The sequence below is a fragment of the Chaetodon auriga genome, chromosome 5 (assembly GCF_051107435.1).
Source record: "Chaetodon auriga isolate fChaAug3 chromosome 5, fChaAug3.hap1, whole genome shotgun sequence".
Classification (NCBI taxonomy): domain Eukaryota; kingdom Metazoa; phylum Chordata; class Actinopteri; order Chaetodontiformes; family Chaetodontidae; genus Chaetodon; species Chaetodon auriga.
This window is the reverse complement of record NC_135078.1, coordinates 17,159,738-17,186,465: the sequence shown is the minus strand read 5'-3', so window position 1 is coordinate 17,186,465 and position 26,728 is coordinate 17,159,738. Positions and strand designations below refer to the sequence as shown.

The 26,728-nt window shown below is 42.9% G+C and overlaps 1 protein-coding gene across 2 annotated transcripts in view; it reads right to left on the bottom strand.

The window, feature by feature from the left end:
* The window catches only part of efna5b (ephrin-A5b), a 94,885-nt gene that overhangs the window by 15,387 nt on the left and 52,770 nt on the right, over nucleotides 1–26,728 (bottom strand). For both annotated transcript variants that reach the window (XM_076731365.1, XM_076731367.1), the window contains exon 2: nucleotides 3,985–4,277. In XM_076731365.1, coding sequence (XP_076587480.1) covers nucleotides 3,985–4,277 — 293 coding nt within the window. The remainder of the gene's footprint in view (nucleotides 1–3,984; nucleotides 4,278–26,728) is intronic.

Genomic DNA, 26,728 nt, shown 5'->3' with positions numbered 1-26,728 from the left:
CTGAATTTTAAAAATTTGACTAATTACAGACTTTGTGTCAATAAAAATTAATAAGTTACTAAGAATTTTAAACTGTTTGAGATCCATTATTTAGACATTTGGCCTTGGGTATTTAAGCATTGCTATGCACAGTAGGAGAGGCGATGAACATTTAATGATCCCTGTGGAAAAACTGGGAAAAATCAGGCTGTGCACCAGAGCAAGCAAGGCCGTTTAGGACTTTTGGGACAGTAAAATATTCTCAATTCAATTAATTCAAAAGTGATATCTTCATTTCTTTTAGCCTCACTGCACAAGTTCAAGTACACGTCTAACTTCATGTGATCATATTTTCAAGTGGGAAAGATCATGAACATTATTTGACTCTACTGTCTTACCTCATGGAAAAACTGACAGCTACCTCAGTTTGACCTATGTAGTGCATCCATGCAGTGATAGAACATGTAGAACAAAGTACTAGTTTACCACCTTGTTGATGCCTTGAGTCAAAAATAAACCATAAAACAACCGATACTGACTAGTGTCCATGAAAATATCCAGCCTGAGCCAATAGCTAGAGTTTAATCAGTGTTTACTCACGGCTGCAGGGCGGTACACATTGATAACTTCAAATCTGACAACAGTCTTTATTCTCATTGGCAACATTAATGAGACTGGATATCATCACAAGGTTGCTGGCAAACTGCTATCATAATAACAGTCTAAGTTAAATATCTGTTTCATAGTTCAATAGGCATCCACATCTCAGAAATCAACCTGGGCACATAACGTTATGATTATCATTAAAAAGAGCTAAGCAATGCTTTCACTTCATTAAGCAGGTGTAGCGTTATCAGACACTGACAAACTGCAGGCGCTATACCTCTGAAAATGTTGCAGCAGGAAGAATTTGAGTCCTTTATGGCAGGAAAGGACGGCACTAAAGGTTGTTAAAAACACACCTGCCCAACACTTTTGTTTGTTACAGAAATCCCATGCATGCAATCGTCTCAGGCTTATTGTTGACACAGACACTGCTTTCTATTTTGGGTCTGGCTGTATATCGTAAGCTCCGACTGACTGAGTATCTGTACCACTGTGAGGTTATCAGTCCCCACACTGGACATTATCTGAATATAAGTCAACTCATCTGACACATTTATCGCTATAATCCTGAAAGATTCAGCATCTTATTCAAGAACACTTCACAGGGACAAATGCAAATGCAAACACATCTTTTCATAAAGGGGCTGTTTGCATTTTGTAAGCAAGTACTGGAATTCAACAACGAGCATGAGAACAGGACTCTGTAAGTGATATTATACGAATTACTTCGTTGACACATCAGTCAAAAGAACTGAATAAGCTGATAAATATACATCTTTTTAATTTTCACCATCTAATTGAATGGAGTTATTGTGAGACAACAAACTACAGGCAAAACTTGACCAGCAGTTGAACTTAGTTTGGGGCATGTAAGCATACAGTACACAGGGGGGGACAGATCTTTCCAAAAAGTTTACTCCTACTTAAGTGACCACAAGCTGCCACAATTGCATTTAGTTTTGCTCTTTTAAAAAGATTAGAGATAAAAAGATTAGAGATAATGAAGTCTGAGCCAATGTTTTTCACCGTCTTTAACTCCTGAATATTTATAATAATGGTATGTTAAGCCAAAATGTAATCCCTGAGAAAATTACAGTAATTAGGTTAGACTCTTGAAAAATTCCCTGTTGTCATTTAATTTTGCAGTCTGTTTGCGTTTTACCCAGTTAGAAAGTTGTATTTAGCGCTGAATTCTTAAGATTAAAGGAGAATAAAAGTGATGTAACCCAGCGTAACCTGAGTGGTCTTGGTATGTTTCTGCAGACCTGACTCAGAAGCAGATGTTGCAGGTGAACTGGCAGGTGCGCTAATGTAACTACCACTCAGCATCTTCCTCCTTCAGCTGTACGTTCTGTCCGCTGGATTGATTCTGTCCGATCCATCAGCGGCCCATCTCCGCTGCTACTTATTGACATCGAAGCCGGACACAATGGCAGAGGGAAATCACATGTCAGATGACTTCATGGTAGATGACTTTAATATCCGCCACAGTAGCCAGAGAGGCTATACGCTGGAATCATTCAATAGCCAATGAAGCCGCGGGCCACTAAACCAATATGGCGTGCTACAGCAGAATGGATGTGTTCCATGGAAGCCCTGTCGGTCGCAGTGTAATTTAATCCAGCCCTTAGGACAAGCATCTCTCAACAGAAATGTGGAAAAAAAAAATGTTAGAAATAGAGACTTGAGGGAGTGGATGAATTGTATAACCCCTCGCTAACCCCCATCTACGCTCCCAACTTCGGAGACTTCCATTTTTCCCTCGTCTCATTTAATATGACTGTCAATGCAAATTGGCTATAAAAGCAAAGGAAAATCTGGTTACTTTTTTAAACAGACGAATGGCCAAACACCTGGTTGTTGAAAGGCCTCTGGAAAGGATTTCAGGCTATTTGTTTTGTGGACAAGCTTGAGAGAGAAAACACCCATTTACCACAGAAACAACAGCAAACATTAGGGAGGCACTTTTGACTCCAGTCTCTAACTCACACTAAAGTGTTACAGCGCAGGGAGGGAGAGAAAACACGTGAAACGAATAAGGGACAGAAGTCTTGGCTGGCTGTCGGGTTAACTGCTTCATAAAAAGGTGCCAATTTAGAAAACAGATCTCAGCGTGTGGAGCTCGCCTCAGCTGCGCTCCTGACTCTTTAAACGGCGTCTTGGAGAAGGAGAAAACACAAAGACACAGAGGTTTGACAGCCACCTAGAGCTGCATTAACACCACAGGCCAAATTGTACAGATAAACAGAAACGAGTACGGCATAACCAGCAGCGTTTAGCAGGAGGGTGTTAACTGTCAAACCTGCCACCCCCCTCGCTGAGAGGGAATGTGTGCAGGGTTTTCTCATACATTAGCCCACAAAGTGCTCAAATCTTTCAACTTTTCCTTCAACAGCTGAACCAATAATGCATTACACTGCATGATATTGCACTAATGCCACCCATATGAGAACATAACCGTGCTTCCTATTTTGTAATATCAGCGTATCCCTGTGACAAATGTGTTTGGAGCGAGCGGCGGTGGCTGCGCCTACTGACAGTGACTCCTCCGTCTCCCATGTGCTGAACAGTCTGTGGTGGGAGGACAAACTCAACTCAATTCCACTCTATCACCTTGCTTTGATAAAACCTAATTTCCCAGGGGCTTCAACTTCAGATGAACTCAGTTCCTATGCCAAGAAGCAGACAACTTAACAACTAACGCGAGCTGAATGGGAACATAACATAATGCAGAGAGCAGGGCACTCCTTTTTGAAGGATACAGCATTATGCAGCTGGGTTTGTGAGCTATAACTTTCAAACTGTCTCAATTTAACTCCCCGGTGAATTCCATTGCCATTTTAGGGAAGAGTTTGCCACGAGTGATGAGAGCGGTGTGAAAAGCTTGGCTGAAAGCAGAGCATGAAAGCGTCGAGTCGGATCACTGTAATGCCACTCTCAAAGCCGTGTGCTGAAGTTATGAAAACATGGGCGAGGGATTCTGTGTGTCTCCCTCTTTTGCTCTGCTGTATTAAAAGAAAAACATTTGGTCAGGAAAGGGCCATCCAGGTCTGCAATTCGTGTCGAATTAGGTCATTTGGCTTCAGGTTTTTTTTTCAGTGAATTCACGTGGATTTTTGTGCAGCTTTCAAAAACATATCACACAACACTGAGATGAGCTGAAATCGTCTCATCAGTGTAACTGCAGCTCTGTGATATGTCACTACTGTTACTGCATGCTGTTGTCTTTACAGACGGGTGTTGAATTAAAGGAAAAGTCCAAATAAATGAGAGGAGAAACGTAACGAATGCAGACGCTTGGATACACAAAGGCGCCCTTTCCTGCTGCGGTTTGCGTCACTGCAAATCAATGCAATACTATTCTGAGTGAGAACATTTATCAAAGCAATGGTGACTCACAGATGTAGTAGTATTCTCTGCCCGGTCTGAACTCAAAGCCCAAGGAGAAGGGAGTGAAGAGCTGGAACTTCTCTGAAAACTTGAGCGGTCCGTTCGGGGAGTGCGGCCTGTTGCACTCCCAGCGTTTGAAGCCCTTGGCGGTGTGGTCGCACGTGCTGTAGCCATCGTAGTTAACCATGTAGAGGACATAGCGCTCCGTCCGCTCCTCAGGCACTGTGTCTTCATAGTGAGGACAGTAGACGTCCAGGTAGTCGTTTATGCACACGTCGATGTGGTAGTCACCACGATGGAACCTGGTTGTCAAAAAGAAGAGAGGAGAGATGGGGAAAGGTTAACTTTTTGATCATTATATGAAGAATAAATCCAGACCACCTAATTTCAAAGATACACATGCGACTGTAGTATATTCTTAATAGATCTGTGTGTCGATGCATCAATCCTGCTTCAGTTACTCTGGATAAAAGTTTGCTTATGCAGAGAATGCTGGTTTGATCTCTCAGCACTCTTTCAATGTTGCGCGGAAATTTACAAGCACCAGCGCTCTCATCTCCTGGCTTCAATAAATTTGGATGGGTTGGTTTATCTATAAATCTATCACTGCAACAGATATTTACTCACACATACGCACATCTGCCTTCTGAATGATAGCAAACTGAAATGTTCAAGCCTGAGAAAGTATGCTTCAAAGAAAACAGTTTAAGGTGTCTTAAGGAAAAAGAAAAAAAAAAAACACATTTTCTCTTTTAAAAAGAAAACAAAAAAAAAACAACATACGGGCTGAGTGCAAAGTAGAAATGATCACGGTGATACAGGATGGTCCAGACAGTAAATGTCATGGTAGGAAAAATACAGAGCCGGGCTGTCTCTGAGGGCTGTGCGATGAGGCATCTTTACAACTGCAGTGATCTAGAACAGGCCACGCGGGGTCAGAGGGCTTCAATACATACAGGCAGATTCATCAAAAGGCCATACAATGTCACAAGCTTGCATCTACACACAAACACGCACGCACACACACACACACACACACACACACACACAAACACACAAACACAATTTTATTCTCCGTTGCCCACAAAATAAGTTTCTCCCTGTGGAATTTTCACAGCTACTGAAATGAGAGAGCAATTCCCGTGTTGTGAGATTCTATCTGGGTCTAGGATGGTATGACCCTAACCTTGGGGGGTCACGGGGGGCCTCGCAGAGAAAACACTGACCACCTGTAAACTTGCTAAGGATGCCCTCAATTTAGCACACACACTTGAAGTACACATGCACAGCTGGTGCCACTGACTCATTTCACCCGTGAGCCAGGTGGTGTGGGCTTATAAATGAGATCCAGTCTTTAATGTTGTAAGAGCACAACCTGACAAGAGTTTTGACAAAACTTTTAATTGAAAACCGCCACTGGTGTCTATAAGAAGGGCTCTTCAAGTCCCAGAACGCACAAGGGGCAGAGCGTGTAACAGGCTAAAGCTATTTTATCCTGAGGACTCTGGAGCTTCAGGATTAACATACTGAAGCAGTACACACACAGCATGGTGACCTCTTTCTCTCAACATGCAGCCCTGTGTGCTTGTGCAGTTTGTCTTCAGTGTGTCACACAGAAGTTACTCAACACCCTCTCAAATCTATATTCTTAAGATATGTTTAGAATCTATCTGTAATTTTGTTATCCTTATTGTCTGTGTACTTTACTATGTAGGTCCGTTCTGCACATGTCCGCCCTGGAGGAGGGATCTCACCTTTCTTTCTCTACCTGGGATTTCTTCTTGACTCGATGCAAATATGACGTGGACGGGATATTTGTCTAAAATTTGACTTGACCTTTCTGTTGCTTTTCCCTTGTGCAAAATGTCCATTGCATCTTAAAGATTTTGGACGCAGAGCAACGACTCATCAAGAGAGCTTGGTCTAGAAATACCGGTGGAAAAAAATCTGTTCTTTTCATTGATTGGCACTTGATGTCTCAAACACCTCAGATGCTGATAAAAATACCATACTGCACAGTAGTATAAAATGTCAGTACTTTCCTCCATGACTTTGTCATCCTCCTTTTCCCCCGTCACTCTCTTTCCACCCACTTACTCGCTCTCTGTATTCAAAGCTACTGCTCCACTCGTTATTTCAATGTAATGTTTGAGTTCTGACTCTAAAGAATGGATTTTCTAAGATCAAATCGCTGTATATGCACTGAAGACACTTATCCTGCTTGGCTGCGTTCACTCCAATCTGCAGGATGCCTAGACAAACTATACAGAATTACAATAACAATGCAAACCAGACCACTTGTTTTGAAGATCAAATAGCAATTTGAGCAAAAATCTGGTTGCGGCGCTTTCACTTGTGACTGAATTCATTCTGGTATAATGGAATGATTAATGTAACAACAATCAAGCTACAAATCGAACCGCAGCCATTTCTCCTTTATGTGACCACGTGTGTCTGCTCTGTGCATTTATTTCTGTGCATGTGTGTGTATGTGAGCATGAGCTCCCATGAAATGTTGCTTTTCTGTGTTTACCCGTGTAGGGTAAATACCAATGTGAGGGTGTTTACAACCAAGGCTTGGAGTAGCTCATCTGTAACATCTCATTTAAAACATGTCTGTGGAGGTCCAGGAAGAGCCATGCATCTCCCTCACTGCTTTAAAATGTCACTGACTTAATGGTCACATCCTCCCATCCGCTCGCCCAGCTTGTGTGTCCGTGTGTGTGTGTGTATACAGTATGTGTACTGTGTGTGCGTGTGAGATGGAGAAAGAGAGAGAGAGAGAATGTGTGTGTGTGTGTGTGTGTGTGTGTGTGTGTGTGTGTGTGTGTGTGTGTGTGTGTGTGTGTGTGTGTGTGATGTTTCAGCTGCCCTTCTCTCCCTGCCTCAGCAGTCAGAATAGTGGCTCGTGGCCCTGACTGCAAATGAAGCAGAGGATGTTTGGGTGAGTGAGCACATAAAAAGGGACAGGACAGGCATTTGTAACATGTAACACACCCACTCACACATACACACACACACACACACACACCCACACACCCACACACACATGCAACAAACGTACACCTAGTGCGCACCTCCACGCGCATACACACCCACGCACATACATTAGGTTTGTGTTATCAGTTCAGTGAGCTCCCTGGCACATTGGCAAAGGAACAGCAGTGAGACAGCCAGAAGCTGCTAATGGCAGCGAGTGAGAAAGAGAGTGAGGGTGAGAAACAGACAGGGTGAGAGAGAGAAAGGACCTGGTTCCAAAAGAGGGTGAGGTAATGAAAAAAAAAAAAAAAAAAAAAAAAGAGGCAGCAGGACTGAACGATGCAGATAGTATTGCCAGGCTCCCACTGAATCCAAGTCTTTGCAGGAGTCATTCAACCATGCATTTATCATTAAAGGAGATTCTGCTAAAACTGCATCTGCATGACATGACTGTGTGTGCAGCCAAAGCTGTAAATGTTTCCCCAAGTCTATTCAGTGTGGGATTATCATGACGAGGTCTCCCGGAAAACTTCTTGTATTTAGTCGAAAGCTGTGTTTATTGTCCTTATAAAACCCCTGTTATCGAGGGACTAATGTGGGAGTTTTAGATGCTGCCAGTGTCTTGTTTATAGCGATGGCAGCTTTAATCGGCTGCTGCTGTTCTATAAACAGTTCCCGCTTTTCAGCAGAAAGAGGGAAACTGTTCTTCACTGTGGAATGGACATGTTGTTCAGTCTCTGTATCGGACACACAGCACCAAAAGGTTGCACCACTGGGATGTAAAATCAAGGCTGGTAGAATCCTAAAGAGTGAAATATAGATAGGAGAGACAGTGCAGTTACATTGGGGTCAATAGAAGAGAGTAATTGCAAAGATGCTGCAGGATCAACTAATCCAGTGGGCACAAAAGACTATGCCAATTAAAGCTGAATCAAAATTGGATGTTTTGTGCTTGTCTGCGGCGTAGTGTCTGGAGTGTGCTACCAGAATAATTATAGATCCTCTCAGTGTTTAATGATAACCAATTACTAAATTAATTGATGAATTTCAAAATGCAGTAATGTGTTGAGCAAATAAATTCATATTTAAATAATGCGTTAAAATACTGTTATATAAAATGTATGCGTATGAAGAAATAATAATAAAATGAACAGCTGTTGACACAGTGACTCGTCCACCTGTTACTGTCCAAAAGAAGGTGGCAGCAATGTACACCTGACAACCAGCCAATCAGAGGTCTAGCTGCTGCTCTAAGGGTTGGACCTCATATCATTTATGGCCAACAAACTGCTTAAAAAAACAAACTGAAAAAGTCCAGCGTTTTGCATTTATGGGGATCTAGTTGCAGAAAATGAATATAATATTCATAATTATGTTTTCATTTGTGTATAATCACCTGAAAATAAGAACCACTGTGTTTCCATTAGAATGAGCCTTTTATATCTACAGAGGGAGCGTGTCCTCTACCACAGAGTCCGCCATGATGCAACATGTTTCTACAGTGGCCCAGAAGGGACAAACCAAACACTGGCTCTATGGCCACTATAGGGTTGGAAAGGGAGGGGTGAGGCGAGGGGTTTTCAGTTGGTTGCAGCTTCCTGGCAAGATTCCACTAAATCCTACACACTGGACCTTTATTATTATTATTACAAAATGTAAGCTTTAAATGTTAAAAGCTGGAAGCAAATTAGTTGTGAGACACATTAGTCAATTGAATGAATGCTAATTTAATTGATTAATATACAATGCCTTTTTAAAATTTAATAGGTGTTTTAATTATTACATGTTATAATTAAACAGTAAAAACGTCAAATGATTTGGCTGGCACACTCGACAATCCTTACAGTGATAACCTCCATGTTTATTAATATTCCTAAGATGAGAGCTAAAAGCTGGTGCAAATCACATTCCTCCACAGTGCCACACACATGCACACACACTCCACCCAGCCACCACAATCCCTCCCTATTTTACGACACACTCATGGCAACATTCTGAGCGACTTTTCCGTTCTTGTGAGAAAAGAGCAGCGGCAGCAGAGAGTAGCGGCACAGGCCTTCTTGCAGTAAAATAGGTAATTGAGGAGCAAAGTTGGATGGTAGGCTAATTGTCAAATGGTGATAATTACACGTCTTTGTCATGCCACAGCTGTCCCACTGAGCTGTGGGTCACAAAACAAAGCCAGCGAAATCAGCTGGACACAGAGCGCGGGTGCATATGTGTGAGTGTGTGTTAGTGAGAGAGGGGGAGATAATCTTTATTACCAACTGATTACATTTTCACACCACCTCCTCAGGCCCTCAGGGCTGAAACTGAAGGGCCAAGTATTGTCAGCACAAGCACACACACACACACACAGATACAGAGAGACACTCGCAAACACAGTCACAAGCAGAGAGAGTGAGTTTGGGAGAGCTGGAACAGTGAAGTGAATGCAGGGTAAGGTGGCACACCACTGCAGTCGCTGATTGGCTCATTTCCATTTCAATTACACAGCCCAGTGACATTGCTGTGCACACACTCGGGCACACACATACAGACAAACACGCACACAACTACACTTACGCGCACAGGCCCTGCGCGCACGCACACACTGTACCCAATGAACTCCCATCAGCCACTTCTCTGAGCTGTGCACCGGTGGCTGCAGACAGAAAGCAAGAAGGACAGGGAGAGATAGCTAACCTGAGTGAAAAAGAAAGACAGAGAAAAGGAGGAGAGCAAGAGCTCAGTGGCAGGCAGAGGCAGAGAGCAATCCGAGTCATCTAACCAGTTGAATAAGTGAGATTCAATAGAAAGAGGAACTTTTCAATGTGCCGCCATAGCAGCGCTTTGCTCTTAAATACCACAGCTCAAAGGTGAGACCCAGAGGGAGTGTTGGAGAGTGAATACTAACACGGGATATCAGAGGATTTAAAAGATTTGGTATGAAATGTTTTGCTTGTTTCGGAAGGGAAGAGCTACTCTAAAAAAACATTCTCACTCTTCAATGTTCGTCTTCTGTCTCCAATATTGTTTCTTCTCTGAGACGTAAAGAGCAGCACACTATGAAATCACAGCGATACCATGAAAGACAATGTGCACTTCTCAAAGCGAAACTTCAGGGCATCTGCAGATGAAAGACGGTGTCACTGCAAAACTGTGATGACAACATTTTGACTTTAAGGATGGACAATTAATAAATGCGCCGTGACAAAACACTGCAAAGAGGTGCTTGAAACAGTCCTCCTTCTTGTTCTTGAGCTGCAGAGACTCTGACAAGAACTGTCAAAACTGTAGTGCTTACACACTGCCGACAGCTGCATGCATTACAAAGTCAGAGCCCCCTCTACCTCAGCATAAAAGATCATCTCTGTTTGTCTTTTCCCCTCTGTTCTCTCTCTGTATTTTCTCTTTCTTGATTTTTCCGCCTGCCTGAGTTTCTTGCTCGGCCCAGCCCCGCTCGTGACCCCAAATCAGATCTATTTACATTATTTCACCTCTCCCTGTTGAAATTCATACATCTGATATATTTTCAATTCAATATCCTCAGGCAATGTTCCGCTGCCTGATAAATCAAATCACAGTAACCTAGAAACAAAAAAAAAAAAAAAATGCACTGGGACCTTAAAAGGCAAACCTGTGATATCCTGTTGAGTGTGTGTATGCTTATGTGGGTGTGTGCGTGTGCATGTTCCCAAAGTGACAGATCATTTGTTGATTCTGGTCCAGAGGGAAAATATGTTTAGCCAAGAGGAGATGACCTGTGACTGAACTCCGACTAGAGAACACATGCAAATGCGTATTCAAGACCTCTCAACACATACGCCACAAACGCACATCGCAAACACTTCTCGGTATAGTTTGTGCAGTTGTCTAATTGCACATGATTGGTTTGGGGTCACAGGATGAAAGGGAGAGGATGGCAGGAAGAAGGAGAGAGAAGTGAAGGATTGGCAGAGACAGAGGGAAATAAGAGACAGAGGCTGATGCAATTGATCATACTTGTTCTTCGCAGCCGGAAAGGACTTCTATCCAGAGAGGTATTCACCTTGTTATTACTGATGGCAAAGGAGTGTAATGGAGAGCGGGGAGCGGGGTGAGGAACAGATAACTGCATCCAATATTTCCACTCCACAATCATCTTGACTGTAAAATTAAATTCCTGACCAGACCACCATTTGAGCAATTCTCTTTTCTTTGGGGCCTGGAGATGGAAAACATTTTTTTCTTTGTGTCTGAGGGACTGCAGAGAAATGACAATACCAGCTTCTGAGATGCTCATATTACAGCTCATAGTACACAACAGGCTGCTTCTCCACCAGTGTAACAATCACATGAACCAGGCAGCAACAACCATGGCTGTAACTGGGCTCTGCTCTAAAAGATGACATGTCAAAAAAGGGGAGAGGCAGCTTCAAAGGATCATTTTGGTTTATTGTGATACAGTATAATATGGAACACCGGTGCGACTTGGTCTGATGGGGTCTAGAAAGTGTTCACACAGGGTGTAAACAAGCCAGATTATCTGAGCCGACTGAAATGTTGGTAATAATCTCAAATTGCACAGTGAAACCGTGTGTGTGTATAATACAGTAAGTATAGGAGGTTATAGGTGAACCAGAAAGTAGGTCTCTATGCGCATTTGGGCAGTAATTTCACAGCTCACCCTCCAAAACCTGCATCATCTGACTGCTTGCATTTCTTGCCCTGACAGACTTGATTGTGGTGAAGCAAGTTTCTTGATTTCAGAATTTCACTTGGTTACTACAATGCACATTTACAACCCTGATGTGTGCTGTTTTCAGCTGAGTATATGATCAGCAAATGAACACTTTCTGAATCCCAACTTTTTCGGAGTCAGGGTTGTAGTACTGACAGGAATGACGGAACGAAAACAAGAGTTATCCTTGAAGATCTTGTTTCATGTTCTCGCCCTACTCTGATTTGATTGTAGCACCTTTAATCAAAGAACATGATACTGTGAGGAGAATAAATGCAACCCCCAAAACACTAGTATTGATGTAGAGAGAAACAGCTACGGAGACAGAGAGAGCAGTGAAGTCAGAGGAAGAGCATGTGAGAGTGTTGCTTGTTATACGAGTTGACAGCCACATTCCTTGCTGGCTAACTGGCTGATAGGCTTACAGCACTGGGAGGGGAGATGGGGAGCAGACACGGAGACATCAGACCTATAGAGTATCACATATTTCTGGTATTGCCTCAGGGACGCTGTGGAGGGGCTGGGGCGTGTGTGCATGTAGGCATATTTTAATATATTTCTATGAGATATCTGTTGTAATGGACAGACACGCACACATATGACTGCATAGCTGCTGGTCATGGTGCATTTTATTGTGTCCATCTGCTGGAGCTTTATGGAGGGTGTACTGCAGGCTCAGAGCAGGTGGTCAGTGCAGTATAATATACTGACTGTCAGCAGTGAGGGACACAGGGACATGTACCAATGCATTCCTTCCATATTCCTTTAATTCTTCCTCCATTTTCCACATCTCTCCATCCCCCTGCTTTCTCCATCTTTTTCACCCCCCTCCTCGACCACCACCACCAGCACCACCACCACCACCCTTGACTGTGATCTTACGATATTCATTTCTGCCATTTATGTCCGTCAGCGCTCATTTTGCCCCAGGGAGACAATGAATTAAGAGCAGTGACAGACAAGTTCTTGTTCTGTTCTTGGTGCTGAGTGAAGCAGCGAGATGTAGGGCTCCAGTGAGTGTTTGATGTAGTCTGCATTACCATGCTGCAACTCAAGTCCAAAACAGAGAAGGAAAAAAATAAGAGACAGACAGATACTTCCTCTGAGCTCATCTACTCACTACCCTGCCAAACAACCATTTTTATGGGTGTATAACACTGATGTGTGTAGGCTATATATGTGAGTGAATGGCTGAGTGTGTGTGTATGTGGGTCTGTGTATATCTCTCCCTGTGTGTGTAAAAGGATTTCTTTATGTCTCTGCTCGTCACCAAGGGAGTCGGGGAAAAATGACACATCCCCCAACATCCTGTCAGACCCTGGGGCCATTCTCCTGAATCATTGCTGCCCCAAACCCACTTCAGTCCCTTTGTAAATACAGTGCGCTCTGACATGTTTACCGGGACCAGAGTGGATGTGTGCACGCCCGCAGATGCGTGTGAGCTTATGCACGGTCACACATGGGCATTTACTGTCAATTAATAGCCATACATCATCGAGTGGGAGACGTGTTAGCCATTAATCATAAGTCATTGTTTTATAGTGACAAGGTATTTGGCAGCTGAGACACAACAGGAGCAATGAAATGGCTCTAACCAGTGTAACACGTCCTTCTGATGTGTGTGTGTGTGTGTGTGTGTGTGTATGAGAGAGAGAGAGAGAGAGAGAGAGAAGGACATCTTGTGCAGATAGGGACAGGGCTGAAACCTTGGTCGGTTGCGTACTCCATTACCTGCACTTAGCTCTGAATAGCCAGCTAGCTGTGACTGGATTCCAGGTTAGATAAACACAAACACCCCACACGGCTGCTAAAAGTTGTGTAAATTAATGCTTACATAAGTATAAGTGACATAACTAAACATTTTGATAAGTGAGGTAACATGCATTTGTAAACAGAGACGCAAGCAAACATGCTTGCATTGTAAACAGCACGCATCATTGCATAACATCCCTGATGCACACCTTAAATGGAGACTGAAAGGGTCTCTTCATAGCAGATGACGCAGTCACTGGATGGCAAGTTGAATCATAGTTGTTGAAATTAAAATGTGCACCATTTTCCTTTTGTTCTCATACAATTCAGAAGATCATCGCACTCATAATACAATGCTTAGTAACATTGCATGATGTCCATTGTGAAGACCTTAAACTTAAACTAGAGCTAAAAGAGTCTCATCAAACTGTGGCTGAATGAAACATTTTTAAATTAAAATGTACAATATTTTACCATCACTTTCTCTCATACTTTAGAGAAGATCACTGCACCCTGGAAACAAGACCAAAAACTCCAGTATGAATAGTCTGCACCCTTAAATCCAGAGCCCAGATGAAGGTCTAGGTGTCATTAATTTCTTGCACAACATGCACAACAGCACAGTTAGTTCTGAACAATTTACTCCTTAGAACATCTGTAGATAAACATCTTTTTACATTTTGAAGAGCTCTAATTAAACACGATGATCTCCTTAACTGCACACCCACACTAACACACCCCTTTCAGACTGACACAATAGCAGCTGATCTGAATGGGCTGACACGTCAACTAACCTCATTTCACAGACTGGACACTACTGTGCTTTTGTGGACAGGCACTTCTATTTCTGTTTGTAAGCACGTCCTGATTTGTCTGACAAAGACACAGAAACAGAGCGTGCATGTGTTCAGCAGATCTACGCCATATCCCCTGCATGAAGGGGCTGGTAGACATATTCCTCTCTCCCCTACCTTCTTTTTCTCCAACTGCCTCCTGTGGCCCACCTGTATATAAGGCACATTACAGAAGAATGTCAGCCCACTTTTCTTCTGTTGTTTCCATGTAAGCCCACCTCACTCTGTCTCTAAGGACAAATGATCAGCAGATGGATGGAGGAGTGAAATGAGTAAGAAAGCTGGTTTAGGGCAGCGATGGATGAAAAAAATAAAGGGTGCATACCATGTGGGAGAGGTCCAGGGTGGGAAGAGGGAAAAAGAAGAAAGGCATGTATGAAGGTTTAAAGGCTGCAAAAGATGGCGGGGAACATAAAGGGAAAGGGTGGGTAGAAGAAAACATAGAAGCAAGGGTGACAAGAGAAACAAGAAGTGATGAAAAGAGACACACACTGACATGTATGTGCCCTGCTTGTTTCATCTCAGGAGGTCTGTGTGTTCAGCCATTGTACTGATCATTAGGGCTCACATCACAGGGTCCTATGAAATCCGTTGAAACTCTATTTTTTCCTAAATTCTGTGTTGAATGAATGAATGAATGATGAATGAATAAAATTTCAACGATTCAATTAGAAAATATTCAAAATTTAATGAAAATCAATGAATTTGATGGAATTAGGGATGTACCAAATGTATTTTTTTTTCTAACATTCAAAGCTTCTTCTTTCCAATGAAGCTTCAAATGTGTTGTCATATTTATGACATCAACACCCATCATCTTCCTCCAGAAGCTCTGATCTGCCCCCAGTTCTCTCCTCTGGAGCTCCTCGGCTCTCAGCAGCTGCCTGCCAGCGTCTAACGCTCTACTCTGCAAAGCCCCATGATACGAATTTGAATGAAGCATTGAACTCTTCCATACAGCCCTAGATGTAACACGACATTGCACTATTTTTTCATCTGCAGGACAGCCTCCATACGGAGCTCAAAACACAACAGATAAGTCATTCTGACAGAGGCTGCTCACATTCGGGCAACAGTCCTTATTTACAAAGCTTGACCAGAAACAGACATAGGTTTTTAATTCTTTCCAACTGGCTCCGAGCACACAGCCACAGAGTCTTCAACGAATTTGCGTCTTGCATCTGTCGATGTGGTTGAACTTCTGAGAGTTTCTCTGTGTTCTTGCTTGCGTGCTGCCTCTGTCTCAGAAGACCTCTTTGACTTGATTCTGTGTGTGTGTGCGAGAGAGAAACACAAAAACCAAGCAGCATATTTTTTTTGTTGTTGTTCATTCAGCTAAGGCACCGTGAACAAAATGCTTATAATGGTAGTAAAAAACCATAGGGCCCTACATGCACATGCTGAAGCCCTTAAACGCTATATCCCTAAACTAAATGCACACTGACCTTCAGGGTAGGTTGCCATGGAGCTGTGTCAGGATGTTATAATGTCACCACTTTCATAAAACCCTCGGCCCTTTCACAGTTCACAAACCACCGGGTGCATACTACTGTATGTGCTACTGTGTGCATGCGTGTGTGAGTGTACACGCATGCACAGGCTGACTGCAGCAGATCTAGGCAGCACTTAAAGAGGGGACCATGGGAAGCCAATGGTGACTGCTTATAAATGTGTTTGTCTGTGGGATGTAATTGCATTACTGACAGATTGTAGCCATAGTTGTGCCTGTCTATACATCACTGTTGTCATGTGAAAACCTTGTAGGACTACAGCTAAAAATGACCCTTTCAAATCCCCTCGGATAACATCAATCCAATCTAGACGTTTTTTTGTTTGTTTGGTTTTTTTTTTTACCCAGACTAAGCTCAGCACAAAGGTATGTTTGCTGTCCTTTTGAGAAGCAGTTTACGTGAGCAGCTGAAGAAAAATGTACCATTCTTTCTTCCTTTACATAAACATTTTCATTACTGTTTCATTACTGTGCAAACATATTGTAATGTGATGTGACATTATTAGAAAGGTAACCGTGTGGTCATTTCATTCGGAATTGTATATGTAAGTGAACTCAGCCTGGCATGCGGCCATTTTATATTTGTTTTATGAAATGTATTGATCTGCTCTATATGAAAATGTATAGCTGCTTTTAAAGAGGTGAGCAAGTGCAGCCAGGAGTCTCGTGGACGTAAACAGTCTTGTTAAGTGAGAGGTCTCTCCATTGGTCAATACTCTGTCTCTCATATTTCCAGGGGTCATTCCTAGATTCCAGTCTTGATTACTCCTGAAAAGCTTCACATTACATGAGCCTGAGCAGACTGGTTTACAACCCAGATTCCAAAAATGTTTGGACGCTGTGTGAAACGTAAAAATAAAAACAGAATGCAATCATTTGCAAACAAACTGTGTTTACCGGCAACGGTTTCACAAAGTGTCCCTGAGCCCATGTAGCAATATCCTTCATACAATCATGCGTTCACAAAGTGGTGAACCTCACTCCATCCTCACTCGTGGTCGACTGAGCCTTTCAAGGATGCCCCTTTCATGATGCTATCACCTGTTACCATCAACCTGTTTACCTGTGGGATGTTCCAAACAGGTGTTTTTGGAGCGTTCCACAACCCGTTTTAGTTATGTTTTATACAGCATCCCTACATTTTCAAATCAGCGTTGTAGATAAAACGGTAGGCATCAAGCAGCCATCCTGTTGAGTTAAAACTGTATGACAAAGCTCCTTGAGATTTCTATCGCAAATGTTTTGCTCTGGTTTGACATTCTCACGGTTTCCACAACAATCTATATCTTCCTCTGGTTCTCCCACGCTTGTACTCCTCGTAAAAGTTTCATTTAATGGATCCAGCTTGTTCACATAATGAGATGATATGTCAACCATTCATTTTTACACTAATTACTGTCTTAAGGCGATACAAGTGGGCTGTGAAGTGAAATGCAGTACAACATTGGCATCTCACATTCGAAGAAACCATGATCTTAACTCTAGCCAGGTAATTTCAGACTCAGCAGAAGGCTTGAACTCTGCAGGCTTTTTCTGTCAGGAACCCTCATCATAAAAGTGTATTATCTCACTGTACTGAAGGAGTCTTTGAATAAATACTCATGCCAACAGCTTGTGTTATGTGATGACATGTTTTGTCACATCACGCCATGTTTTGCCCTCTCTATTATCTGCATCAGTCTAGACACCTGTCTTAGTCATACCGCTGTCTACACAATACAGCCTTAAGAGACAGTGTTGACACATACATCAGATAGCAGAAACACAGCAATATTCCCTGATAACTATCACCGTGGCAGCTATCCAAATCAAGTTTTAAGTTTTGAAACTCGGCTCTATAAAAGGGCTAATAAATACTTTCATCTTAACAGTGAAAATCTATCACAGCGATAACAGTCAGATGACAGGAGCTGCACAGCCCTGTCTTCTCTCAGTCCGATAAAAACTTTCAAGTTCAATCATAACTTTTAAGAACAATCGAAATGCACCACCGTCCTCAGTGTTATGACTCTGTTATTGAGCCGGAGATGGGGCAGACAGGAGATGTGGTAGCGGAGGGGAAAGAGGTGGTAATTTCCAGAGCATCTGCTGATTGTAAAAGGCAGAGTGTTTTAAGAGCAGATGGTTATGAGGAGATGATGAAAGTCCTTCATAACCAGCCTCAGCACAAGGCAACAGCAGCAATGTTTTCTAACAAGGGGCTGCTGTTTCTAGAGGCGAGGGTGATTTTTTTTTTTTTTTATAAAATCATTTGCTCAGCTGCAAAACAAGCATGCATGCGTACATGCACCGCAAATCAGGAATCATTTATGTAGGCTATGAATGCTTTAAGGCACACCGGCTGTGGGACACTTAAAGTGTCAATAATTTTTTTGGTTAAAAATTAATTGATTATGTATTTTATTGACTGTGAGGAAAAGAGAGAAAAATCAATAACATTTTCCCCGAGGTGATGTCTTCATATTGTTTTGTTCAAACAGTCCGAAATATTGAATTTACAGTGATTAAAAATAGATTAATGCAGCAAGTCCTAATATCTGAGAGTGATATCTTAGCTTGATAAAAGTGAAACAGCTCTGTGGCTCAGTGTCTGTTATTGCATGTGTGTACAGTACGTGTGTGTGTCAGACGTATAGGGGCAGAGAGCTGTATCGAGGCGGTCAGGAGGACAGAGCAGTAGCTGTAATTCCAGGGGGATCAACAGTGTTTGTGTCAGTGGGGGGGCTGACACATGGGCCTCTCTGCTAATTCCTCATGCCTGTTTAAAAGCTATATGGTCCTTTAGCTCCTACACTGTATATGCATGTGTGTGCATGCACGTGCAGAGTGAAAGTCTATATTAATGCGGAGAGCTTGCTTGTGTGTGTGTGTTTGGTACGAACAAAGCATTTTCCAGGACCTTCAGGGTCAGCCTCCCATGGAGAAACTGTCAAGGTCCCAGGCAGGGGGTTAAGTGGTGTGTCGGATACTTGGGCTGTGTGTCTTATTGTGGCCAATGCCTGCCTTACATGGGGCAGCAAAGGTCAGTATATAATATAGATGTGAGAATGCACACACTCGCATACACACACACACACACACACACACACACAAATCTGAATGTATACATGTACATGACATGCATGTGCACACATAAATCCCTAAAAGCTAAACTGTATAGTTCAGGGCCAGTTTGCAGTTATCCTTCTATTGCTCTCATTATAAATGGCTTACATTACAGAGGCCTTGGTCTGGCTATGTTTTATCTATTTAATTCAGACATGCTTTGTTCAGTGTTCAAGCAGTTCGGTGTATCTGGCAGATAACTATATTCAACAGTCATGAATAAGAAAGGGAAAATGTTTTGAAAAGCATGAACTACTACTTTATTAAGGACTTTGTCAGGTTACATGTTGTTTGTTGCTGGCTCGCTGTATATTTGAAGTCCTGCTCTGTAATGTATTTTATACAGTAGCATATTCTGCATCACCGCCATCTGAAAGTGTCACCAGCGTGAGTGACCTCCAAGTGAAAATGTTACACACTGCAAAGGTTTCTTTCCTTGTTGTGACGCCACCTGCTTATGAATACTTTGCACGGACAGCGGAACTTTCCTCCCCTTGTCTGCTTCCCTCTGAAGAGACTAAGTGTGTTTCTCTTTGCGAAGAGCAGCAAACAGGATCAAACCGTGCAAAGTGGGAGCAGTCAGTCCTGTCCTTGCCTTTGATCCTTACTCAGCCCTGTTTAAAAGACCCAGTTTGACGGAGCGGGAACTCTGTCAGTTTAACGGAGCTTTGTGTCACGTCAAACAAGCTAAAAGATGCTCAGCGCGCCTTTGTTCTGCTGTCCTGGAGAGCAGGCTGCAGGCGATTAGCGTTGCAAACACTGCTTATGTGTGCGTGTGTGTGTGTGTTGGGGGGTGACCTTACTGTATGTGCATGTGCATGTCTGTGCATTCGTGTTGATATCTGTGTGTGTTTGTTAATGACTGTCTCTGTTTACCTCTCATTTCTAGTATTTGTATGAGCTTCACAACAGGAAAAAACACTTCTTATCCAGACCATCCACTTGGAAGCAGAGAAGGAAAACGATTTGTGCGTCCACGTGTCTTTCAACCAAACATATGCACACACGCCCCCACACTCAAACCGCTTCCCAGAACACTCCTCTGATGATAGAGATTCTGATTGATTCTCGCTGAACCAAAACTAGTTCTGCATTCAAACTAATTGGCCTAGTTGAGTTTCCCCTGTGGTGGGGAAACGGGAGGTTTTTGGCACTGAAACAAGGTCTGCAGGTCATGTCTTGGTGGGCACAAGCTACACTCTGTTCACACTTCCAACTGTGAGTTCATGAACTTTTGAACTCACTTCGCAGAACAGGAAATTGAAACAATAAGCTTCTGGAGAGAAAATGAAATTTCAACACAGTGCAAAGATTTGTTAGACTAGCAAATGATTTGACCCCTTTTGTGCTGTTTATTTATGCACTCTAGTTGGTTTGGGCAAACAGAGAAATGCTCCCCAATACACACACATGCGCACACACACGCACTCTCACAAAGGGGGTTTTATGGAAGCAAGTGGTGACACGCTGTGGACAGGTTTTGGGAGGTTTACCGACATGTGTGGTCTAAAGTTAGCACAGTTGGAGAATGCCTTCCATCCTTGCGTCCATCCATCCCTGAACATACACTCCTCCCCAGCTGTCTCCTCCATCTCATCCTCTGACCTGAGCTGGCTGTCAGGGCCTCCTGCTTCAACACAGCATACTGCACGTTCACCACATACCACAGCTGCGTACTGCAAGACCTCATATAATAAAATTGCTATCAGTCAGAATTATAAAAGAGAGTCCAATTATTACTTAATGGCTACAACCAGGGCCATATGTCGTACTGCACATGGTACATATGGTGTATTATTACAACAATCTTTAATAGTTTGGGCTGAATTGATTTCATAGTTGCAACACTGAGATAATGTAAGCCATTAAAATGTATTTTTTTCAGCCTCCTTGCAAGTTTACTGCAGCAATGTTGTTCACATTTACAGCAAAATAATCATCTGTTCACTATATCCCTTTTGAGTGCCCTCCATTTTGTGCCTGTCTCACTCCACCTGCTGCTCTCTTTCCACACTGATGCTAGTGTGTCGAAAGCCTAAACCGCCTGGTATTGATGTCCCCATCAGGGCACAGCAGGGGCCCCTTCATCGCGGACACACATGTAGACACACAGTTGCCTGGGTGAGATGTCCCAGTAGAGCCATTAGTAAAATGTGTGTGTGTGTGTGTGTGTGTGTGTGTGTATATATGTGCGAGGAGATGGTACATATCAAGTCAGCAGTGTAGGATTAGTGGGGCTGGCTGAAACCTCCCACAGGTGTTAGGGATCAATTCAAGCACAAACCATTTCATAGACTGATCCCTACTCACGCCCTCACCTGCGTGCTTTCCAGTGTCTGACGTTACACAGCTGTTAACAGATCCAGATGTATCTCCTCTTGTTTTACCAGCGAAAAGTCAGCCTTTTTCAAGCAATGAGATAAAAACATCAATTCCCATAAATACTGCTGACCTTTTGTTTCTGTTACAAGGAAAAGACACACAAGGCGGATATTTGGGGAGTGAGCCAAAAAAAAGATCAAGATCAAGATAAGGAAAAGAAGAAAAAGATGACATGATCCAAGACAAACTTTTTTTTTTTTTTTAATATTTCTGACAAGGAAAAAAACTTATTATTTCAAAGAATACCAGGGATGTGAGCAGAAGAAATATGATTATAGAAGAGTGAGAATGTCACAAGGTAACAGACAAAAGAAGAAACGGGAAGGAGATTATCAAAGTATTCGAATGAAAATCATATGTTGGTATCTAATGACCATCTCTGCAGTTCAGCACATCAGCTTGCAGTATGAGGCTTACACAGGAATTGGTTTAATATCGGACTGTGGTTTCATGCTGTTTGACTGAAATGGGCTCATGTGAAACGCTAAGTTATGCAGACAGAGAGTGAGGCAGAGAAAGGAGGTATCTGTTAAAGTACAGACAGAACCTGCACAAAGTAAAACCAGAAACAATCAGTATTTCACAAAATACTACAAAAGCCGAGGCTGCCCTTAAACTGACTGGCTGATCATACAGCTGGTTTTTGAGACACACACACACACACACACACAACGTAACGTCACAGACCCTTTCATAATTCATCAACCCCGACTCAATATATTTCCCAATGATTGGTGAAATATTTGAAGTGGATGCATCCTGAATAAACAGCGGAGGGAATGATTGGCTGGAAACGCTTATTTATCGTGAGGATGCTGTGTGGGTTGGGAGGCAATGGGGATGGCGAGGGGAAACCAGGGATTTAGTGAGAGGGATTGTGGGTAATATTTCCATGTGCTTCCCGGTCACAGTTGGCTGGCCTTAAATTAAACCGGCACACAGGAGGGACCGCCAGCGCTTTTGAACATGTATGCATGTACACAAACACAAAAATAACTTGCATATACTGCGCAAACAAGAATTTAAACACACACAGACAAGCAAGGGACTTGCACAAGGAGTGAATCAACAGAAGTGTTTATATACCTCCATCCGATTGAGCTGCTCAGATGTTCATCATCACCATCTACACTAAACAAATACTCACATTAAAAACAAACTGATGGCCAACCACCAAGAAGCAGCGTGAGGAAAAACACACTCAAATGCATACACTTAGGGAACGCTGTAATACAGCAGACGTACACTTCTGAAGCTGAGCGTGCTCTTGCATAAAACATCAGGCGTTGAGCATTTTAAGTGCTTCCATTGTAATCAGGCCAAAGCCGTAACAGCTCCCATAAAGGCCTGGTGAGAGTGGCTGAAGGTCCATTTAGGCGTCCAGAACAAAGAGCATCACTTGATCAATAGACAACCTCGTTAGGGCAATATGCTGTTGCGGGCACATTCTGAGGCGTGGGAGGGGGGGCATGATGGGGGGGTGGGTGTGACGGGGGAGAGGGTGGATGGTCTCTGTGGTGCTCCCCCATGCACACATGGCTTTGAGCAGAAAAGCAACAGTGTGCAAAATTAATACACAGACATGAACCAACATGCATGAAAGACTGTCCGACAATCACTAACCAAGTGCTGTGAGCTGGTGAAAAACTCTAATGAAGCCTGTGTGTGTTTGTGTGTGTGTTTGTGTGTGTGTGCGTGTGTGTGCGCGTGTGTGTGTGTGTGTGTGTGTGTGTGTGTGTGTGTGTGTGTGTGTGTGTGTGTGTGTGTGTGTGTGTGATCGAAAGCCACTAAAAGCTCTTTAGGGGCACCTTAGGGAACTATCCTTCATGACTTATCAACTAGGCAGACAGGCAAAAGTGTGTGTACACATACGCACACACTTACATGCACTTATACGCACAAAGTGGATCCTTAATGAACCCTTGTCAGTTTGAAGGGAACAAAGGTTAGAGGGAAAGAAGAGAGGGAAGAGGAGTGGAGAGTGGAAAAAAGAAGAATAGAGTGGAGGTGAGGAGGGAAGGTGGAGGGGGGAGGGGGATCCTCTCTGGGCTGTTTGGCCTTGAGATCGATCGCTTATCACTGTCACCTAATCTGTCCATCTCTTCTCTCTCTCTGTCTCTCTCTCTCTCTCTTTCTTTCTCCCTCCCTCCATCTCGCTCTGCTGCAGAAAGGTGTAGAGAAAATGAAGGGCAGACAGAGATACAGGCAGACAGAATGATGGAGTGTGCACCTCTCATGAATAGAATTAGAGAGGAGAAAGAGCGAGAGGAAGTCAGTGCGGAGATGGAGTAAAAAACAAAGGCAAATAAAGACCAACAGAGAGTGAGGTAGAATGACAGTAAGCACCAAGTGACAGAGGAACAGAGCGCGAGGAAGACGACGTGCTGTGCAGTCTAGCAATAAATCTACAGTAACTCTTCCGAATCGCGCAAGCACATTGCAGATACATGAAACAACAAGACTAAACAGAAACATTAAATGTATTTAGTTGGAAGTATCGCACAAAGCCACCCAAGTCTGAACTATTAAGCATGGGTAAATAAAATAACAGTAATCATAATGACAGCAGCAACGATAAATTTATTAGTCATCAACTATTTGACCATTTTCACCATTTTCAGACCAAAGAGCTAATCGATTCATCGAGAAAACAATCTACAATGAAAATAATATGTAGCTGCAGCTGTATTTATAATAATGAACTTTATTTATACTAAAGCATTTTTGAGAAATTGTTCTATCAACCATCAAGCAAGAAACCATTGAAACTGGAGAAAAACGTAGAAGAAAACCTTAAAAGGTCTCGCACAAGAACAATCCCCCGACGTAGCTGTTGGTTCGTAACAAGCAGCACAACCAAGAGCCAATTGCCAACATACTGTAAATGAATCACTGACAAATACGTAAAGCCAACAGCAAGGCCAAACCAAAAAGATCAAAGAGGCAAAACATTAGAGAAACTTCTTCATCCTGCATGTCTTCCTCGAATCAACAAAAGTGGGGCGACAAGCAGCACTTTCACAGGCTTCAGCAAATGATGTAAAGCACGTAGAGTTTTTAATCTGCTTTCCTGACATTTACATGATTGCATTGGCAGAAATCTACACATTCAGAGAAGAGCAGAAATGACACGTATACACACACAGTATGTACCTGTTGTACATGTACCTACACACAAAGGTAGCACAGGTGTTGCATAAAACTGGATAAGACCAAAACTCCATCAACCCTAAAATAAAACACAGACATTAATTATACATGATGTCCTTTTTCCACCATAATTCAAAATTTAAGAACGTCTAAAACTACACCTGAGCTCTCTGGACGGCCACAGCACGGCAGGTGAAAACCATCGCTCTGTACTTTTCTCAGCTCCCCTCTATCGCACAATTATTACACACTGCTTCCCCTTTTCTCCCTCTCTATCTCTCTTTCTGTCCTTCCTTCCTTCCTTCCCTCCCTGTTATTACCCCTGCTCCCATTCCCTGCCTCCTGGCTGTCTTTTGGCAGCACAGGATGGATGACAGATGAGTGGGAAGAAACAAGATACGGAGACATCAAGGAGAGAAAGAATGGGCTGTTGTTTGGTGTTGCACCTCGAACGTCGTACTGTGAGCTATGAAGATTTTACTCCCATGCTCACAGTCAAAGTACTGTAAACAACAGTAATGACACAGCTCTGTGTGCAATTTTCAAGATTTCCTCAATAGTCGCCAGCTTTAGAAAACTGATACGTATCGCAGCAAATGTGCCAATAACCTCATGTGAGAGAGAGAGAGAGAGAGAGAGAGAGACGGTGAGACAGGAACGGACGGAGATTTGAAGTGGCCCGCTGTATTTCCCAAAGGGTCGCTTTGAAACAATAGAGGACAGATGATGGCGTGAGAGAAAGACATTAAGGTTTGTGTGAAAATTCCCTCTTTAGCTGCAGTGGAGGCTCCACTTAGGGCTGCAATTAACCTGAACACTTAACCCCCATCAGGGAGAGACAGACAGAGAGATGGGGGGCAGAGAGAGAGAGAGAGACAGGCAAAAACTAAGAAGGAGCGAAAAAGTTTCCCATTTTTCTCAGATGGCACAGGATGAATGGAAACTTTGTACACACTTAGCATGCATCATCCCATTAAAGACGGAAAGAGCAGACACAGAGCATCAAATGAAAAGAAGATATCTAATGAATTGAACGGCGAAATTACACAAACTGCATCCACAGCGAGCGAGCACTTTTGTCTTCTCTCTCGAGTGTGTTTCTCAACATGCTGCATTAGGAGCACACAATGCCAAACTGCCAAGCCCACAGTGGGTCTCCACTTCAGACACAACCAATTTCTGCTCTGTGGTTGAATTTGTTATGACTCTGCTGTGGTTTTATTAGGCATCTTCCTTTCACTCCTCCTCCCTCACAGAGAAGATTTGTTACTTCTTTTTTTAGTGATATCTTTTTAAATCCTCACATTGATCTGAGGGAAAAATCGAAGAATAAATTCCTCTGGCAGGGTGATAAGCAGCTGAAGTATTGCCTTGACAGCAAGAAAGGAAGCCGAGTTTGAGTCTCTCCCTTTTGTTTTCTGGCACTCGGTTCTGTTCCGTTGAGTGAAGCCTTAATGACGTGACCACTGGCTGAAAGTATTGCCAAAATGCACGACACAGAGCAGTACAGAGAGGACACAGATAGACAGAAACCATGAGCACACTGTGAGTGTGATGTTTGATGTCAGGAGACTTGAAGAAGAGACAAGAAAGTAAAGGTGGACACTGTGATACAGTGTAGTTGTGTTTGTGTATACACACCCATGCATACACACTCACACACCCAGCACAAGTTACAGGACCACTGCTGACTGCACACACACACACACACACACACACACACACACACACACACACACACCCAGTGGGAAGCCCTCCCAGCTGTGGTTTCTAAGGGATTTGCGAGAGAAAACATTGGAGAAAACAACATGTTTAGTATCGTTACGTACAAATGCACATTTAGCTCAAAAGCACTGAGAAAGTATCGACTAAGGTTCTGTCCTCTTGTTGAAGTGCCAGCTAGGCAGTGCTGGACCTGTTTAACTGCCTTCCCATGGCCCTGACCTCATCTGGGACATCACAATCATTAACAAACATCCCTGACATTTTCATCCTCTCGCCTTGTATTTTCAGCAGTACAAAGAGCTCCATTAACGCTCACTCACACCACAACATCAAGACCAAAATTATGCTGGAAGATGTGTTGTGAGATGTGTTCTGATGAAACAACATAGTGAATGTCTGAATTAAGACACTGTAAATGTAAGATAATTACACGCAACTACATTTAGTTAAACACTGTTCCTCAGAGCAATGACTACTGGTAATTTCACCGGGTCATTAGGTATCATTATCATTAAGTTTTGAATTTGTGAGACTTTTATTCAGAGATACACACTGCGGCACTAGCTATTATTCTATTATATTCTTGTTACTAGT